We start from the raw sequence: 21514 nt of genomic DNA on the forward strand, positions 1-21514 counted from the left end.
TAAAATGTAACAGTTAACGGATTAAGGCCGCCTAACAGTCTGTCTGTTCAGCATGTAGGGTCCTCCAGAAGGGGGTCACACCAGCCCTGAGAGCTCAGTAGGAGAGGGAGACCCACATGCTCTCTGTCTGTCTATACATTTAAATCAATCCAACACTCCACTCTCCAGCAGGCTCATTCTTTCCACTGATAACCCAGCAGCAGATGCAGTGATCTCTGCAGTGATAAATCTGTCAGGATGTCTGCCGTTATATACGTCTGTCCCTCACTTCTAGCATATCCAGCCACTGGCGTGAAATCAAGAGGAGTCTTCTTGATGTAAGGACGTTTAAAAAAAAGAGTGCCAGGGATAATAAATACTCAGCTTTTGAATTTCTTTATGATTTCTCCTACACGTACTGTATGACCTATAACATATTGGACACATTCCAAAGAATGGTAAGAAAGTGGATCGCTAGTGATAAACGGAGCCAATGAGCTAAAGCTTTTAGGGATGTGTGTCGGATGGGGGGGTTCTGGGAATAGTGGGTGGGCTGTGATATATGTAACAAGCAATGATGTCACGAGAACAATTTGTCTGGGAGATAAAGACAAGTGGTGAAGTTGTTATCTTAGAAAGATGGAGAGAGAAAGAGCAAGAGAAAGGTTAAATGCAACAAAATATATCACCACTAATACACATGACAAGATAACAGTTCTTGGACAGGAAAACTGTTTATAATGCTTCAGAAAAAAGTAATAAAACCTACTTTTAGTTTTCTATTATTATATTTTAATCATTATTATTAATGCCAGTTGCCATCTTGTGTTGAAGAACTTGGGAGTTGAAATGAAACACCATGTTCAGTCTTTTACACAGTATATAAAGTACCAGGGGCCTCATTTATAACGCCTTGCGTAGGATTGACGTAGGAAGGTTGCTTACGTAGTACAAAGCACAAAAATAGGTACATACATTTTCCGCCATTTTCCGATTCACAAAACATTGCGTACCGGCGAGGGAAGTGCGTACGGCACTCCCTACGCCTGTTTCCCTTTATAAATCACAATCGACTCGTAACGCCCATATTTGCCTATACATAGTCAAAGAAACGCCCATTCATTCATTCATTTTGACTGACTGCATGAAGAAGATCGCAGGAAATAACGATAGAACAGCTAAAAAAGACATCTCACACCGTGTCAGATTTTGGTTATTGTGGGGAGGTCGACATAAATCATATTGTTTGGTGGATGCAGTTTGAACCAGAGTAGCAGCATGGAGGTCGGATCGTCACCAAAATAAATAAATAAGTGGTCCGAAAAAAGTTAATGACAAAAAAAATACACATAACCTTCCTCAGGCAGTGTGTTTGTCCCGGGGACAGGAGACACCCCCTTGATGAGAAACTGTAAGAAATGATCGGGGAATCCCTCCGGAGTGGAGTCATGACGACTGGATCTGAATTATTTTTGTTGTATTTGGTGGTTTGTGTTCCAGCTGTCGATCAGCAACTATATATCCATAATCCACCAGTTAAAGGAAATACAACTAATGTGTTGTGTTATATTAGCTGTACAATTTACCATATATGGTGTTCTTAGTTTCCATACCTCCTGTGTTTTACGAGCGACTTATCAAGTCTTGGCAAACGGCATAAAACACGATTAAACGTGATAGTATATAAAACCATGCTCGTATCTACAACCTATAGAAATGCAAAACGGCGTCAGTTTAGACGTAATTCTGTCCTCCTGCTTACCGCATCATTTATGAGAAAACATTTCATAACATTAACACAACATATTCGAGGTGGTTTTAAATAGCATATCCGTATTTATTTATTTCTCCAAGTTATGTTTTTGTGTGCACTGAGGAGTCTCAAACAGGCATTTGTTTAATCATTTTAAGATTGGCTTTAATCAATGTTTGAAAATGAATTCTTCATATTTGATAAATGAGAGGTAACATTTTATTTATGGTATTATTTCCACATATTTCTCTCCATTCTTCCTTCTGCCAACGGTGTCGCAGTTTCTCGTCTCTCCCGTTTGTGTGCTTAGTGCGTACGCATGGGTTAGAGTTTGCGTGGAGGACAGCACATTTTCCCGTCAAGTTAGTATTTTATAAATCGCAAACATTGCGTAGAAACTGGCGTACGCCATTTTTTGAGCGTATATCCCTTTATAAATGAGGCCCCAGGTCATTTCTACTGGCCAATAAGTTTCTCGACTGTTGCAACACTGCAGCATTTTGTTCTTTTGTCACTCCCTACAGAGCAGAGAGATATTGTAAAAGTCCAGCTGTGAAGACAAATTCCAGAGCCTCTAGGAAAATGCTATCAGACAGCATTAGCCCAAATAATGTTGATTAATCATTTACTAACAGGCTCTGACGTCCTGATGTGAGACATCCAAAGGCTAATAGATTACTCACACTACCTGGTGTTTCTGGACACACACACACACACACACACACACACACACACACACACACACACACACACACACACACACACACACACACACACACACACACACACACACACACACACACACACACACACACACACACACACACACTCGTACAGATAAATGTGCATACCCTCATGCACTATAAGAGTTTGTACATGTGTGCATACCGCTCTCAGGCTCCTTTGGCCCGGTACCTGACTCTAGCTCGCAGACTGAGTTTGGTTTGTAATCCAACCCTTCTCTCCTCCGAACATTTGACAAGCAAAGCTCCAGCAAGTGACAGAGACAGAGAACATGACACGGTAGAAAAAGCTGGTGTTCTGTTTAGTTTTTGTCACTGTGAGAAATTACCCAGATAAATAAAGGTGATTAATTTAACTGATCAGAAACATACGGTTAAACTGCTGTACGGCTCTGATGAGAAGTCAATCTTAGGGCCAGATATCTTTTGATCTAATCCCTTAGCGTAAGTAGATGTAGATTCAGTGCCACAGAAACAGCCAGGATCAAAGCAATATCAGCGGATTGGATTTCTGAATGTACAGTCGATGATTGGTGTTTACAGTGGGGCAGAGGGAAAGATTTCCAAAAAGAGAAAGAAATGGATATGTATTTCACAGTAATCCTTTGTGCTTCGACATTAGTTTCTTGCTGGTGTCTCCCTCATTACAGTAAACCAGAACATATGTACGTGGTGTCTTTGTTTGTGCTTGTAATTAAAGAGCCGTCACTTAGAGACACTTGAGTCTCCCCAGGCCAAGACACACACAAAGAGAGATGTCTGTTCTGTAATAAAGCTAAATGAATCATTGTAATTATTGTCAGACGGCTGCTGGGAGGGAATACCTCAGTTGGAGGCCAACATTATAGAGGCACATAAGTTCGGGCAGTGTTTTGCTTTTAAAACTGTGCGTATGAGGTTATACATCATTAAACATGCAATTAAACCAGAGAAGATCAACAGGCAGGTGGCATAAAAATAGCAAATATAGAATATTTTAAATTCATCTGAACAGCAATTATTTTTATAATATGCTCCGTGCTCCAAGAAAGTCTCTAGGTATTTGATGGCATACCTGCTAACATATCATTACACAAGACAAATGGTTTAAACAGCTCTGAAATAGTTTCTCAAAGATGGAAAAAGACACATAAGCGCCGTGGGCCAAGTTGATTCAGCTACAAATTATATTTTCATTTTTTGGTGCTGCGGTTGGGTCAAATCCCTCAGCGCAAAAGCTACAAAACCATCTGTCCAAGAGTAGGGTAATCAGTGTCAGGTGAAATAACATGGATGGACCATGAATCACTGGGAAAGTTCTAATGCTGATTAGAAATGTGAACTGGAAATATTAAGCATTCTTTGAACAGGTCTTGTGAGAGCCTTGAAGTCGACTCCGTGTTCGGCTCTCCGGGATTTTAACATCTCTTTCCTCGCTGATGCGACCTGCCACTGTGCCGTGACAGTTTAAAGCATATTTGAGTCAATGTTTTGTCTCTCCAACAGAGCACAAGATGGTTCAACTGAGCATTAAACTGTTTTTGTTTTCATAGACATCAAATGTATCTGTTATTTTAACCATAAATCGTGGAGACACAATTAGTTCAGTTTAAATTCCATTAAAATTGCCTGTGGAGTCAGCATGCTTCCTCCTAGTCTACAGAACAAATACATCAATTACTTTTGTATGTATCCTGATGATGTGATCCTGTTACTTGTAATCCTTTACTCCCCAAGCCAGGGTAGCAGGTGTGCATTTGTTTTTCTTTGGAAGCCATTATAATGTTATTATTTTTCATATCGCAATGTCACATTTTTTAAACATCAGATATCTTTTTTAGGGTAGAAGCCAAATACTTCTGAGAAAATAAATTAATTATTGGAAAGAGCAAGCTAATGGATGTAAAAGTGAAATGTATTTTAGTAATTCCTCAGGCTCTTTGGTTTACCAGAAATGTGCAGCATTAGTTGAAAAACACAGCTGTTTTGGTTGGTCTTTATAAAAGTTGGTATGGAGATGAGAGGTTTCCAGCAGTGATATCGGAGAATGTGAATCTGTCTCCTCTGGCTCTGCAGTGTTTAGTCTGCGCTGCACTCCTACATCTGCTATAAAGCTGCCTGTTAGAGCGGATAATTAGAACAATGCTAATGTCCAATCATGTATGCTACATTAAGCTAATAGGTAACGCTAATCAGCAGGTCAGTGAGCACGAGGGCTCACGGCTAATGAGAGGCGCTGTAACTGACTGTTAAAATCAGTGAAAGGGGTAGAATATGTGACATTTTGGTTACTTATGTTGACTTTGTAACCAATAGCAACGCTTTTCTTGTCATTTGACAGAGCTAGATTTGCTGATGAATATGAATGACTAGTAGGATCTTTGAGAGTTTGTTTATAGTTTGATATAGCCTGATGTCATGTCATATAAAGTAGATTGAATAAGTTTAATAATTTTGATAATTGGTTGTACTTTATTAAGACTAAGAGTATACTGCCAGGCTACTCATGTATACTATCCACTATTTTCTATCCACATCTACTCAAATTACCCACACAAAAAAAAGATAAAGAGACTACAGCCACATTGTACTTAAACACATTTGTGTTTTTGAGCTTAATAACTTGCTGATGTTTAGCATGTTCACTACATTAGTTTTCTTGTCTAAACTTTTGCTAATCATCTCTAAAATCAAAGTGCAACCAAGGCTGATGAATGGAGGTATTATGTCATAAAGATAAGAATTGGACCAAAGATTGGTACTTTTAAGAGATCATAATGTATTACAATTATAGGGAGCATGAACGGCTGTACCCAATTCTATGGCAATAGTCATTACGATATTTCACTGTAAACCACACATTTCAACCTCACCAAAGTTAGGAGGGCACATCATCTTGGAACCCTGAATGTAATACAAACTGTTTGGGGCAATTCATCCAGGAAATACTGGGATAAGTAAACCCTTATGTTCCTGGATTAAAAATCAGGCATCGTCAAATTCGATAAGATTCAGTCTTTGGGCACAATTAATGTCTGTACCAAATGTTAGGGAAATCCATCAAACAGTGGTTGGGATATTTCAGTCTAGACCAAAATGGCGGACTGGGCTTTATTTCTTTGATTCCTTGAAGAAAAAAATGTCTTTGTCCCTCATCCTTTTTCTTCACCCCGACCCCACCTTCCCCTGGCTTCAACTTTTTCACAGATATTCCCATGAGCCCCTCCATCAGTTACATTATCTTTTCCTCCTCCTCCTCCTCCTCCTCCTCTTCCTCTTCATCACCTCTCACTCCCATGCCCCTCAGCCCTGACACCAGCCTCCCTTTGAAGTCCTCTTTTAAGAGCACAATGAACCCCCTCCTCCAGACACTGCACTCACTTCTCACCTTTTTAATAAGGCAGTCTTAGACCAGTGTCAGACCTTTTTCTTCTTTTTCTCACACACACTCTGTCACACACTCACATGCACACTTAGATCTGCAGGCCTGTAAATTCTTTGTCACTCGGCTGTAAACTCAGAGACCCCTTCCTGAGTTTATGCTGAGGCACTGTACGTGTGTTTGTGTGAGAGAAGGCAAATGAACAAGAGAAACAAGGTGTTTTCTGGAAGTTTGACTCAGTTTATGTAGTTTCCGGAACTTTGATACAAAGTGAATCAGTGGTGACTGGGGGGGAAAGAAGCCATTAAAGCATCACACGACCTAATTGTTGCTCAGCGTGTGTGCTTATGTTCACAATACCTGTGCAGTTCAGTTTAAGAGGAATTACTTGTGTTTGTTGCACAAAGGTATATGGACACCCAAGCTTTATTCCAAAGAAACAACTATTTTTCACCCAAAAGAGTTCATCTTAAAAGGTAAGAGGTCATGTCCATTCTCCCCCAGTTCACCCCCATACCTCCAAGTTCTGTAAATGCGAGTGTTTCCTGCGCTGGCGGGATACATGGCCTCAGGCCCCCGGAGTAATTTGGTGCGGGGAAATCCAGCCTTTGTGACTCAGCCTGTAGCACCAGGATGTTTTCTCTGCAGTCCAGGGCCAGGCTGCTTAGGAATATTCCCTTTAAGCAGTAGACATCATTAAATGATAATTAAATGAAGCTAATACCTTGCAGACTAAAAGTATTTGAAAACGTTGCTCCCTTTCATACACAAGAGCATGAGTGAGGTCAAGTCCTTATGTTGGGTGGTAAAAGTTGAGTAACTTACAGTCGAGCTGTGTTTTTTAGTGGCTGTGACTGCATGTTCATAATTCGGCGAGCAGATATCTTGTTTGTCCGATCTTGATATAATGCCGACTTGTTATTCTACAGTTCTGGAAATTCAGTAAGTAATTAGTTTCCTGTCCATTTTTCAGTTCAAGCAGTAGCTGTAAGTGGGGGTTGTCGTGTGGAAACAGGAGAAGGCTTTCTCTAACCTGCAGCCAAGTTGGATATTATTTTATAATATCAATGTAAGCTGTAATAATAACATTATCTTTAAGAACTACAACTGAAAAACAGACTCGGAGCCACAATAACTCGAAAGATGTGTCCACATACTTTCTTCAGCCCTTCATGAGTGTGCAGTGGGGTCCAGAGTTCAGCAGATCTCAGAGCAGTGACACAGGTCTAAGCCTGCTGAGTATTGAGTTAGATTGAGAGGATATTCCATATGCAAACACAGACGTGCTGCCTTCCTATAATAACTTCCTCAGAAGCGACGGCAGCTCAGTGTTGAGCTATTTAAGACCAGCAAGCCTTTGAGGACAGAGGATTTTCCTTCCCCACTGCTCTCTCTCTCTCCCCCCCCCTCTGTCTCTCTCTTTCTGTCATTAATAATATGATATTGTCCCATCTGTCGGGGGAGCCAGCGTGGACCACGTGTTTCCAGTTAGACTCATCAGATCCTGATGTGGGGAGGCCGAGGGAATGAAGCTGGGAAGCCTGGCCTAGAGTGGGAGCAGAAGAGGTAATTAAATCACGGGGTCTCCACTATTTCAGTGCGCAGGTATACGCTCCAGTGATATATGAAAAGTCTGTTTGGAATACGAAGGACTCCTGGGAAAGATAATGTGAGCGCTATTATCCAGCTAAATAAAGATCTATTTCCTGCCCTCTTTTTCAAATGATCTAGCATCGATATTCTGTACCAAACCTTCCCCCTCCACATTCTTCAGTTTCATGTCTCCCTGCCAAATGTTTACATCCACATACTTTTAACAATGCACATGTAATCATATAATTAGATTGTGTTATATGATTGGTTTACAAAGTGTAGGTGCCCTGGGACACACTTTCAACATATTTGTAAGATGCCATAATGTAAAACACAAAGGAGAGAATGGCCTGATCAAAGGCCTTGTTCTGCGCACTGTTATTACCCCACCTCCAGACAGTATTGCTGCAATCATTCTGGGCTAAATCAGATGCAGAAATAAACATCTCTGGGGTTCGGATCTGTAGCCAAAAGTCTCTCAGATCAGGGATTGCATCCAAATATCCCACATCTAGACAGAGGAAAAGAGCACTTCACAACATACGGGAAGAATTGGGACTTTTGAGATGGAAATATGTTACTCTGTGATGAAAATGATGCTCTGAATCCTGTTTTGGAATAAGTGGAGTGATGTACACACTTGTCCTTCTGTCCTAAATCCCAACCCAGTCTCACGGCATTTCGTGTTATTAGTCACGAAATTAATTTAATCTATTGATTCGTGTTCACCAACACGATTTTCACATTTTTTTCGTGTCACACAGAACGATTTGAAATGCAATGTATTTCTATTGGTAGTATGTTTCGTGCCTGCAACACGTCTTTTTGTCAAGTCGGGTCTTGGAAGACCAGAAGCTGTGTGGTTCATAAAAACATGTTCTTACTCAATATCTTACCCTAAGCCTAACCCTATCCCTTTTATTTTAAATTGTATAATGTCTGAGTTATTTTGCCGTCAGTGAGGAAAAGAAATGGCTCAGAGCCTCAGAATACTGAAATCTGTATTTTATGTCATCTTTTTTTCCTTCTAATTTGTTATTATTTGGTGCAGGCACGAAACATCCTACCAATATAAATACATTGCTTCTAAAATCGTTCTGTGTCAGAATACTGAAATCTGTATTTTTTTAAATGTCTTTCTCCTTCTAATTTGTTATTATTTACATTGCTTTTAAAATCGTTCTGTGTGACACGAAAAAAATGGCGAAATCGTGTTGGTGAACACGAATCAATAGATTCATTTCGTGACTATAACACGAAATGCCATGAGACTGTGTTGTAAATCCACACAGACAGACGGACACACTCCCAATCTGTAATTATCTGATCATAAGCATGGCTCTCGCTGATATTCACTGCACACGGCTCAGTGTTTCTGTGCCGGTGAACCTCTCTGTGGTCTTCCACAGTCGGAGTGTAACAGTATCTCAGTGACCTGGGTTACTGCCGCCAGCAGCTCCATGATGTCAGTGAACGCACCAGCGAGATGGTGCGGCAGATGTCAGGGGAATACCACTCAATTTCAGAAATCACATCTCCTATCATCACGTTGCAGCACCGTCAAATCTCTTTTTTAGGGGAACTGAATATACGAGAAACCAGAGAGCCAAGCTGTAATCTGTGATGTCATCCTGGTGCGCCGCCCGGAGCGACAATCAAGATGAGACTGAATTTAGTGCATTATTTTGTGATCTTTTGTTTATGTTATATTTGAATCATAAAATGTTTGTTTTCCCAGAGGAGATGTTCCAGTGTATACTGTTACACTCACCTATTCCAACTTATCCAATTGATTCTCTATGCAGCTGAGCACGGTCACAGATTCTTATTGTTTCTGACTACATTACATTTCCCCCAAACATTAAATGGATTTAGCAATTCAAGAAATATGATATCATAATGTTGTAATTCAATTCCCTTTGTGACTGCAGATCCTCGTACAAAAGATCAAATCAGGCCAGAGTTCCTCTCCTGTCTCTCTCATCGCTCTCATCATTTCTGCTCAGTATTTCTTCATGGGATTCTATTAAGAGCCAAATGCAGATTACTTAAAGGCATATTTGAATCAATATCATCTTTCATCGACCGCCTTAAGATGCCTTCAGGAAACGAGACTCATAGATTTTACTCATTTGGTTTTATTCCATTTGGTTTTCAGAGAGAAGGACTTTTGAATCCAAGGATAGTTATGCAGTAGAACCTTGTTTTTAACCAGTAAACAAACACAAAATGTGTCTATTAAGATTGTTACCTTTTCCCCGATGCCTAGCAACACATTTAGCTATTTTGTAACCCGCTCAGAGCAGTTGCTTTTTTCTTTCCTGCATATACTAAGTGTACACATGTTTGATTGTGTGTTTGCATGCCTTTTTCTTTTTTGTATGCGTGTATACTCGTGCTTTCATGCGCATGAATGTGTGTGAGTGTGTTTGTGGGCCACAGTAGGCTGGAGGCGAGGTTACATCTTGCAGCAATTAAGCTGCATGCGTCTCTTACGCCCCTCCACTCGTCTACTGCGGGGTCTTGTTTCAAGGCCAGCCTGCGTTACACAAACTGAGAGCCTTTGACGGCTCGGTGGCCTGATGGCTGAACACAGCAACAACATGTTGAACACACCAGATAATTACACACAGTCATATTAGATAGAGCGTAAGCGTGTAAACAATGTTGACAAACCATAGTACAACAGACAGAAGAAATGAATAGAAAGAGGGAGAGGAGGAGAAGGGTAAGGAGGAAGGAAAAAGATACGGAAAAGAAGAGATATGTGAAATGAGAGATTAGGTGAAGGCTGTGATGTGATGACAGTTGGCGAAAATGTGTTGCCAGGAAAGAATATTGGAAAAGTGAGCGTCAGCGTTTTATTTCCCGTTGAAAGACCTCCCATTAATAAATATGTAAACAAACAATGTTTTTGTGGAGAGAGCCTTGGATCAGTGACACTGAAAAGTTCCCTGATTACAACATGACTGCACAACAACGCAAGTAGTTACCATGGAAGAGATTATTGAGATACTAACCCCCCCCAGCCTGGATGCCAAAAGACCCACTTAGGCACAACTACATGTCACAATATAACTGTAGTTCAACAGATAGTGAACAAAGAAATAATCATTTGTAGATGCAATCTCACATAGGTTAGTGTATGTACTGTAGACAATGGGACCATGGATAGTGCATATTAGTCTGTAGATAGTTCAACACTGCCCCATGAAGGCAGACTTCAGATATTCAGTTACGGAAGGGGTGTCCGAACTACGTTGTCCCTTTTTTAATTGGCCCGCTGCTAATTCTAAAAGTACAATGGCCCACACCTGAAACTTGTGCGTGTCTTTATAATGTACTTCTTAAATATATACAAAAATATGACATAGTATCCATGTGTTAATAAGCCCAATCTTCAAATGAATTCAGCCAATTCAAGTTGAAAATATTTTCTAACAAATCTTAGCTGATAAAAATAAAGCCCTAATAACTTATTTGCACAAAAAGCTTGAAATAAACCCTTCCTATTTTTGCCTTAACCCCCAACCCCCCTCCCCAATCTGAGGCTTCTGTTTTAAAGAACAAAATAATGAAACCCAATGGACAGCTGTACTGTAGGCTGTTTTTTTTCTTTACGCATATTCAATTATCCAGAAGAATTTATTTCGATTGATTGATTTTGCTAACTTTATTTATGAGGCAATATACCTATAGTGAGGGGCCAAGCCCTTCGTATGTGGCCCTCAGTAAAAAAAATGTGGACACCCCTGAGTTACGGTATATTCCCATTGTTTGATGAAGTCTCCACTTTTTTGATATGCTTGCAGCAGTCTTTATACTTGACATTCTTTTGTTAATTAAAATGTGGTCTCAAGTAGTGAGTGGATCATTCAGCAGATTAGTAGTAATAATGAAAGTGCTATGAGCTTCTCTACATGGCCATATGTGAACAAGCACAATGACACATGGGACTGTTTTATAATGAACCAAATGTGTCAAATAATATGTTGTGCAAATGTTCACATAATAATTCATTATTAAGGACTGCCTGTCCCACCACAGGAAAATGTCATTAAAATCACAGACATGCATGAGCATGACATGATCTTTATGCCCAGATGACAAACTGTATAATCCCCATGGTGAAGGAAACCACAGCAGATTGATGCTCTTTAACAGTCTTTTTGATATTAACATTTTGATTGTGGGTACAAGTAACCACAGTCTGATCAGAGGCAGGGCAGAGTTCAGCTGCAGCACAGACACGTTGAACATGTCACCACCAGGCACGGGAACTTCAGACCTTTAGCTGGGTCTCACAACCTTTAACACACACATTTACAGTGCATGTTGATAACCATTTTCTGCAAATGTGTCAGATATATAATACATTCCCAGTCCAGATGTATTATAAAATGGGGAATAACACTTTATTAAGTAACAGCACAAACAACACATACTGGCAGATTGTTGAGCAGATAGCGTAGGCCTGCTCAACGAGACCAAGCATACGGCCGATGACGCAGATTAGAGAGAAGCCATTCAGAAATATTTACTAAGCCCACAAACCTTGATTAGTATGAAATACACAGTGTAAACAAATAGTTAGCGAAAACACGGACATAAAATGTAGAAAACGTTCCCAAAGTGGTGACTTGGCAGCTTGAAGTGCTCTACTTTATTGCTGCCGTGCTAGTAGTGAGTCATGGTTTTCATGAAACTAGAAAAGTAACCTCTTCATCATCAACATCCTCTTCCTCCACTTAAGCCTGTACCTCTCATGCTCCTAGCAGATTGGATGGGTTCACAGGAGTCTCTTAGAGGCAGATTAATCACCCCTCTTGTGATTCAGCATACTGTATACACGTGTCCCTCTCTCCTTCTCTTGCTTCTCTATGATTTTCCTCTTGGCCACAACCTCTTCTCATTTCCTCCCCGAATGGCTCCTTCATCCGCACTCTTCCTCTCCTGGGCTTTGACCTTCTGTCACGACTTCTTAACATTGTTTAAAACTCTTCACTCTTCTTACTAATGTATCTCTACCCAGAATCATCCTAATACCTGAATCAAATCTGTCGTTGTCCTTTTTGTGTGTCAGTGACCGAATAGATTGGACACTTAAATTCAAACTGACATTTCAATATCTTCCTTTAATAAGCAACAGAAATGACTATAAAACAGATCCATATTTCCTCGTCAAATAACGCTGAATATTTCCGTGTGAGTTCATCCTGCTACTCACTCAGTCTGCTCTGCTTGACAGATAAAGCCTCAACTGGATTAGGATCACACACCAGATCTCTACTAAGGCCTGAGGGCCCAACATGTGGGAAAGCAAGATTGACAGGATGTTGTTGTGTAAAGGCAGAGGTGTGTGTGTGTGTGTGTGTGTGTGTGTGTGTGTGTGTGTGTGTGTGTGTGTGTGTGTGTGTGTGTGTGTGTGTGTGTGTGTGTGTGTGTGTGTGTGTGTGTGTGTGTGTGTGTGTGTGTGTGTGTGTGTGTGTGTGTGTGTGTGTGTGTGTGTGTGTGTGTGTGTGTGTGTGTGTGTGTGTGTGTGTGTGTGTGTGTGTGTGTGTGTGTGTGTGTGTGTATGAATGTGTAGTTGATTGCGTGTATATGTGTGTTTATATGAGTGTTTGCCCAGCGGCTGGAACACAGGGCAGGAAACAGAACTCAGATAAATGACCCAGTCGGCTGGCAGGACTTCTGAAAACAAAGCTGAGTGGACATTGAGGGAGGGGACTGAGCGTTGACATGGAGGAAGGTGGGCCTAACCCTGGATTAAACTGGCTCTTTCATGTGGGTGGGCTATGTATCGACAGTGGGGGTGCATTAGCATCTTATGATATTACAATATTAAAATATACACACCTTTTCAAATATCTAATCCTTTCAATTACTTTTAAGTGCCATACATTTCAGAAAAATTCAACAAGAAAACCTACATTTCAAAGTTAAATGCACCAACTGTTGCACGTGGAGATCAACATTGAGAGGCTAGATGAAGAGAATAGACCATCTTTGTTCTCTAAACAATTCAGTCATAACAATTATCATTAACACATGTGTTCAATATGAGGTATCAACCCAGCATAAAGCAGACAACTACAAAGCAGGTAAACAACACAGCCGCAAAATCCTGGCGCTGAGGGCAGCCCACTGGGGGGTTTTCGATATACTAGTATGACTTTTTTGAACATTTCAGAATACTGCACTTTGATATTATTAATGACATTTTTGATATACAGTACAACAAATGTTTTAATTACATGTTTAACATACTATATTACAACATTTTGTGTACCTGGAATTTTCTACATACTCTATATATTTTCTTTTTCATATTTTCGACCAAGTCTTAATTGATCAAAAAAAGCCCTAATAACTTATTTGCACAACAAGCTTGAAATAAACCCTTCCTATCTCGCCTTAACCCCTCCCAACCTCCCCAATCTGAGGCTTCTCTTTCAAGGAATGAGCTTTTTCATGAATCTTTCGACATACAACACTTAGAATCTTTGATGAATTTATCGACAGACTGCACCAAGACTTTTTTTAATGAAAATGTAGACATACTGTATTTTGAATTTTTCTAAATGTTATGTTCTACAAACTATAAAATGTATTTGTTCTTAACATTTTCGGCTTATTATCTTTAAAAATGTTTTCAACATACTATCCGATACATTTTTTCTTCAAGTTGTCAACACATTATATTTAGATTTATTCTATACTATGAATTTTTCATAGATTTGTCGACAAACTATAATTAGAATTTTTATTATATTTTCGCCATACACTGTGACTTTTTTCTCAAATGTTCAACATACTATTCTATGACTTTTCTCGACATACTATACTATGACCTATTAACCCTTCTCTTGCGTTAGGTCATACCCCCCTTCCCATACTATTTTCGGTCAAAATTGACCGGTGTGTTTTGCACAGTGATATCTCTGGAACCCCTTATCTAATTTTGATGGTTGACATCTCATTTGAACAGTCAAAGCAAGTAGAATCAAGGGGTGACAGACATAATGACATTTCATGTTATCATTTTGCAGTAAGTTCAAAGATAGTGCTTACTGTACATTACTGTATATTATAAAAATGCTTGCCATGTAGGCTGTGTTTACTGGAGATGGAAATGCTTTAGTTAGTATTGTAGCTGAGATTATTCCCGTTCCAATGATGAATGGGATGTATTGATTTGATACAAGCAAGTGTGTGTGTGTGTGTGTGTGTGTGTGTGTGTGTGTGTGTGTGTGTGTGTGTGTGTGTGTGTGTGTGTGTGTGTGTGTGTGTGTGTGTGTGTGTGTGTGTGTGTGTGTGTGTGTGTGTGTGTGTGTAGAAAGTGAGAGGTTCCCGTAACTTAGAGTAAATTGTTTTGTTTGGAAGGTGTGGGGTGACATAAGCACAATAAATATGTGTGAGAGAGAGTGTGTGTGTGTGCATAAGGTCTTGAGGCAATTGGATGAAAAACACAATATTTATGATCAAAAACACAATATTTATGATCAAAAACAAAGTTACTCGGTCACTTTTGTGTGTGTGTATTGCGAGAAAGTGAGAGGTTCCCGTAACTTACAGTCAATTGTTTTGTCTGGAAGGTGTGGGGGACATAAGCACAAGAAGTGTGTGTGTGTGTGTGTGTGTGTGTGTGTGTGTGTGTGTGTGTGTGTGTGTGTGTGTGTGTGTGTGTGTGTGTGTGTGTGTGTGTGTGTGTGTGTGTGTGTGTCGAGAAAGTGAGAGGTTCCCGTAACTTAGAGTAAATTGTTTTGTTTGGAAGGTGTGGGGGGACATAAGCACAATAAATATGTGTGAGAGAGAGTGTGTGTGTGTGCATAAGGTCTTGAGGCAATTGGATGAAAAACACAATATTTATGATCAAAAACAAAGTCACTCGGTCACTTTTGTGTGTGTGTATTGCGAGAAAGTGAGAGGTTCCCGTAACTTAGAGTCAATTGTTTTGTCTGGAAGGTGTGGGGGACATAAGCACAAGTGTGTGTGTGTGTGTGTGTGTGTGTGTGTGTGTGTGTGTGTGTGTGTGTGTGTGTGTGTGTGTGTGTGTGTGTCATCTGCAGGATGATCATAATACACTCATACTCATTAATTTCCTATGGAGGTCAATTCTGACCGAAATCATCATGGGTGTTTCACTGTTGAATAAATCACAAAAAATGCAATGCAAGTGGTGATCATCAATTGTATATGTTCAGAGGCCTAGTGTGGAGGATAACATAAGGTCTTGAGGCAATTGAATGAAAAACACAATATTTATGATCAAAAACAAAGTCACTCGGTCACTTTTGTGTGTGTGTATTGCGAGAAAGTGAGAGGTTCCCGTAACTTAGCGTCAATTGTTTTTGTCTGGAAGGTGTGGGGGGACATAAGCACAAGAAGTGTGTGTGTATACATTGCGAGAAAGTGAGAGGTTCCCGTAACTTAGTCAATTGTTTTGTCTGGAAGGTGTGGGGGGACATAAGCACAAGAAGTGTAAGTGTGTGTATACATTGCGAGAAAGTGAGAGGTTCCCGTAACTTAGTCAATTGTTTTGTCTGGAAGGTGTGGGGGGACATAAGCACAAGAAGCGTGTGTGTGTGTATTTTCGACGAGTTTTGGCAAATGCTGCCATCTAGTGGTCATATCCCTCTTTAGTTTGTACTGCTCTTCTGCTTCACCTAACACTTGGCACAGGTATATTTAGGTAAATCTGATTTGACTCTTTGATTTCTGGCTTTACATTGCGGCTGACAGAGGAACAGCCTCTGTCTTTATTTGCAAAGGTTCATTAACATCATCTGTCCTAACGCTCTGAATCCTCTGTTTCACAGTTAAGAACTGGTTCCTGCGATCCTCGAGTGTGGCATGGATCTGTGCACATTTAAGTGTCAACTCACAAAAAAAAGTAACTGTTGCCTGGTTTTTATGAGATTAAATTGGCTATCTTTGTCTCAAAGCTTCACAAAATAAGATGTTACTGTATTACTTACTTCAATAATCACATCATTTTTACGCCAAACAAATAAAAACAGACAAAGGATAGAACAGTATCTTGAAAATGTTTATGTGGGCAACAAAGCAGTTGGCAAACAAGCATTTATTTCATATCTCTTCAAAACTGTTAGTGATGAAACAACTAACAGAAGAGTCATTTCTTTCTTTTCCCTTTCTTCTCACAACACATTTCAGTCAAGGCCTAGAGAAAGGTGGTTTATGATATTTTAAAAACCTTGACAAAGCCAAAAGCTCTCCTCAGGGTCTAACAAACCTCAGTCAGCTGTAAATCATGTAAAACACAAGTGGGAGAAAGCTTCAGTCAGCCGTAAACAGCGTTGGGTTTGTTCTTAATAATCTCAAGAGAGATGATTCCTAAGTGCAGATGGCTCTAAGTACAGTACTAAGGCAAAGGAGTGTGGTGTTATCAGTTATATATTCTGTACAGTGTAAATCTGTACCTACAATGAAACACTGAATGAGATGGGAGTATCACAAATACAAAGACAGAACCTTGACATACATGTAAATAAATTAATGAAGGAAGTACAGCTGGTGAAATTGGCATGTGTGACTGTTAGAATGACTAATAGACAGTACTCCTCAGGAGGAGACTGTCTGATTGCAGGCATGTGACAGCAGAACACTTTCTTTTATCCAACTCATTTTGCATGTTTTTCAAGTAAGGATTTGCTAAACAAAAGACCAACGTGAAAAATTAAAAAAAGACGAGAGAAATTGTAAGTACTTAACATTTTACCAACTAACTATCCTCTTTGTGAAACAGACAAACATATGGATCTCTTACTGTTGGGTGTTGCCGTTTTTAACTTCAGTAAACTCTCCTATGAATAATAACAGGAATATAAACTAATTCAAAACAAGGCCATCAAAAATACAGCTATCAAACCTCTTCAGTAAAGTACAGTATCTTAGAAAATATGGCATGGTAATACAATGCAGTAAAATACACTTTTTATATATTTTTTGTGCTAATAGGAAGAGAGCCATACAAACAGTATCATGCTTTTCTTCATAGAAGTGCGACCAAATATCAATTCTTTTCTGAGCTGGTGTTAAGCAAAATCACATGCATTGTTAAGAGGGCACAAATAATTTAGTTTGTATCAGGAAAATGTTGACAACCATGACACCTTTAGACAAGTAAAATAATACTAACACTGTTGTATCATAAAATAGATACTAGCAACAGCAGCGCCAACTGTTTATTTTTCTCTAAGCGCACATTGTAACAGAAAATGACATGTATGTTCCTGTCAAAATACACACACACGGCTGCATGTGATTTAATGTTACTGCACATACTGAGGCTTTAAATGTGTCGGGAACCACCATGATGCAAAGTATCTGTGCTGGGCTGGGCTTTCCCAAAAACGTCTCCCATCATAAGGTCTCTATCTGTCCGACTGACATTAGCAAAGGCAATGAACACGACTGTAAACCTACTCCTCATTAACTAATACTCCAGGTTTATTCAGAGGCACCATGTGTTGGCCTAAGCACCGTGTGAATTCAGACGGGAGGAAATGTGCTGACAGCAGCAGTTCATGCTTGTGGGAAACCGGGGGGGGGGGGGGGGGGGATCTTAGCAGGTCTCCTTGGCTGGGCTTGGCATCTTGCACATCATCAGGATCTGTTTCAAGGCTTTCTGGACATCCTCGTCCATCTGACCCTGAAGACACACAGCAGCGGTTCAGTTAACAAACCAAAATAGATTAGATTACAGTTACCCAATTACAAAATGATATCTAAGGCTATTACCAACTGTTGAATACTGCAAAGTTGTTTTGCATGTTCATCCATACAAATGTACTAATAATATTTATTTTTAAGCCTACTATTTGTGACATTAGCTTCCAGTAGTGGTTTGCTTGGTGCTCATTGGTCAAGCAAGCTCACTAGAAGATCACAGGTTCAAGTGGGTGGGACAATGCTGTATCCTGAGTATTATATTTAGTATTATTTATATATAAAAAATGTTTAGCACATTGAGATGAAAACGTAGCTTTAAGCAAACTAATAGATGGATTTACCTGGACAGCATAGAGCAGGTGCATCCTGTAGACGGACACTATCTCCTGGTGCTGCTTCTTTGACTCCTACAAAGATAAAATAAGGTAAATACACATGTTTTCACTTTCACATTTAAGTATTGTTAATAGAATAGGAGGTTTGAAACTAAGAAAAAGTGTAGATCATATCTTACAGTCAGCTGGTACTGTAGCTGTTTGATTTGCTGCTGCATGGTCTCCAGCTGCAGGTTGATCTGCTGCTGTTGCTGCTGCCTCTTGGCTGGAGAGCCAGCGCTGTAGGAGAGCTGTGATAGGCTGTTCAGGGCGTCCTTCAGCTTCCCCACCTCCCGGGACAGGTCATCTATCTGAGAGGGGGAAAAATGACAGGTTAGTTTTTCTGGAATCTTTATAAAACAGTCTCAATTAATTACTTATGCCTCCTTATTACATGGCTTAGTTGAATACTCGATTCTGATTGGTCAATTCAGAACACGTGACACGTTGTTAATCCAGAACAGACAGACCGCTGTCAAGGACTTATTGACCGTTGTTAAGGACGCTCACATCTGCACAAAGAAGTCCGAAAAGCAAACTGCATGCAGTTTGCTTTTCAAACTGCATGCAGTCCCTTTTCAAACTGGGACAAGAAAACAGCGGAGAAGTAACGGGGCAGAAACCCTCCTTTTTACACAACCGTCCAGACATAGACATCAAAACATATTCAGTTGCCAGTTACTTTGGCATTAGGTCAGGGATATCTAGATACTTTCCAAGGTTTGACATAATGAATTGTGCTACTTCTAAAGCAAGCAACGATGTCTTCAAATCTGTAATCAAAAAGGTCAGCAAAAACGCTATTGAAGCACTTCCTGCCGTTGCTACGTAGTTCAAACAGTAACAACGGACTATTTTTCTTACCGGATGCATGTCATTTAAAATAGATAACAGCCTACTATTTTTTAAATCAATAAAAACATTTTCTAAATCTATAAAAGCATTTCCATTAATATTGGGAGTCATATCGTTACTTTGTTGAGAATGTGGCCATGTGATAAGCGGGATAATGTGCAGCGAGGCGGTCATTATGGGTAAAAGAACACCCTTCATGCAGATCTGCCTGTCGGGTGTTCTTTTACCCATAATGGCCGCCTCGCTGCACATTATCCCTTACATGTGAGCTACATAAGCTGAGGCCAGAGAGGGAATATTTTTGTACGAGTCTTGAGAAATAATGAGACATTATTTTATAGAAAATTGCTGGCTATTACATATTTTTAAAGAGATATTGTTAAAACAAATAAAAATGTTTTAAAATACAACAAAGCCCTGATTAGACAGTCTCAAGCTAAAGTGGACTCATGCCATAAAACACGACCAGTTGCAGAATCACATTTCTAAAGAAGTGTTGGTCAGACAGAGGCCGTTTCTCAATGTCAAGTAAACCAGCTGCAGAGCCCCTATTTCAAGTATACTACGCCATCGAGTGGCGCCGAAGGACTGTTTAAATGCATGTTAAATGCCCAGCATTCGGCGCCACTCAATGGCGTAGTATACTTGAAATAGTGGCTCTGCAGCAGGTATACTCGACATTGAGAAACGGCCAGAGTACTGCTCGAGGAGATGGGGTATTCCCACATTGTCTACAGGATTATTCCTCACCCTCTTGTTCTTCTCTCTCTCCGAGGCCACGTGGTTCTCCACCAGCTGTTTGAGCTGACACACTGCATCCTGGGCCTCAGCCAGCCTGCTGGTCAGCACCTGGTTCTCCTTCTCCCTGGACATCAGCAGCTCCTGCAGGGCCTCCAGCTCTGCTCGGTTGTCCCGGGCCTGATGGATACATCGAGTTAGGTCAGTCTTAAGACATACATACGTATGAAGACAATAAACAGTCAACATCAAAAGTTGTTTTGTATCTGATCTCTTTCTTCTCACCATCTGCCATGCATCAACCGCCTCCAGAGCCATCTCGTCCTGCTTCCTGAGGGCCCCCTGGAGGAGCTGCGTCAGGTGCTTCACCTCGCCCTCCAGCTGCTCTCGCCTGCTCTCCTGCTCCATGCGGGAGGCTGAATCCTCTTGGGTGCCATCTTTGGCTGCCGACAGCCTTTTTATTGAAAGACGCACAAGAACCATGTTGTGAGAACTTCCACTACAAGATCACTTTAAAGCTGTCTAATTAGTTTGGTCAGTGACCGTTAGACTTCTTGCAGGCTCAACGTTATCAGCTTATCACTTCAATATGAGAAACATGAAATGTAAATACTCTAGTAAAAGTCTAAAACATTTTTTTAGAAAAGCATCTAGGTAAATGTACACATTCTACATTCCTGCACTGCTTTTGTAATTGCGTTAATACCATTTCATGAGCCCCAACTCTACCTCAGCATCCAGCTGAAGTCACTACTAACAGCAGGATAAGACACATCTGTCACTTACTTGTGACATCATACTTTTCCTCACCTTTTCTGAAGATCCTCCACCTGCAGGATTTTCTGTTGCAGCTGCTCCTTCAGGGCCTCTGACTGGCTTTCCAACTCTTTGATGGCGTTTCCCAGAGATGACATCACCTGTGTGTGGTCAGCGAGGTCCACAGAGCTCTGAGCCTGAGCCTCGGCCTCCTGCCTCAGCAGAGAAATCTCTTCTCCAGCAGATAAGTGCTTCTTCTCCGTCTCAGCTAGCAGCGTCTGTAGCTCCTCCACCTTGCTGATCAGCACCGTGACCTGCTGCTGTTCTGAGGAGGGGGATGAGGGGGCGCTGCCCTCGGCCAGCTGTTTCTGAGCAGCACTCAGCTGGCTCTTGGTGTCGCTGTAGGAGTGTGAGAGCTCCAGCAGGCGGCGCTGCAACCCGGCATTCACCTCGCTCAGCTCAGCCTTCATCTCTTCAAAGTCTTTAGCTGCAGCTTCAACTGGCACTGTGCCCCTCAGAGCCTCCTACAGCCACAAAGGAGACGGGGTCAATGCAAGAGGAAAAGCTGTCAATTCATCCAAGAAGTAACGGACGTAACATAAGTGGGATAGAAGTCAAAGTTGAAGCCGTTTCACACATTTAGTTTAGTTTTCAATGCAGCAGAAAC

At 40.6% G+C, this 21514-nt stretch overlaps 1 protein-coding gene across 2 annotated transcripts in view; it reads right to left on the reverse strand.

The window, feature by feature from the left end:
* Positions 1 to 16464: 16464 nt before the first annotated feature.
* Positions 16465 to 21514, reverse strand: part of rai14 (retinoic acid induced 14) — a 40880-nt gene continuing 35830 nt past the window's right edge. For both annotated transcript variants that reach the window (XM_034123576.1, XM_034123575.1), the window contains 6 exons: positions 20902 to 21371; positions 20377 to 20545; positions 20104 to 20271; positions 18639 to 18809; positions 18466 to 18531; positions 16465 to 18104 (listed from right to left, as the gene is read on the reverse strand). In XM_034123576.1, coding sequence (XP_033979467.1) covers positions 18018 to 18104; positions 18466 to 18531; positions 18639 to 18809; positions 20104 to 20271; positions 20377 to 20545; positions 20902 to 21371 — 1131 coding nt within the window. In that variant the 3' untranslated portion in view covers positions 16465 to 18017. The remainder of the gene's footprint in view (positions 18105 to 18465; positions 18532 to 18638; positions 18810 to 20103; positions 20272 to 20376; positions 20546 to 20901; positions 21372 to 21514) is intronic.

This window comes from Trematomus bernacchii, unplaced genomic scaffold (assembly GCF_902827165.1).
Source record: "Trematomus bernacchii unplaced genomic scaffold, fTreBer1.1, whole genome shotgun sequence".
Classification (NCBI taxonomy): Eukaryota; Metazoa; Chordata; class Actinopteri; order Perciformes; family Nototheniidae; genus Trematomus; species Trematomus bernacchii.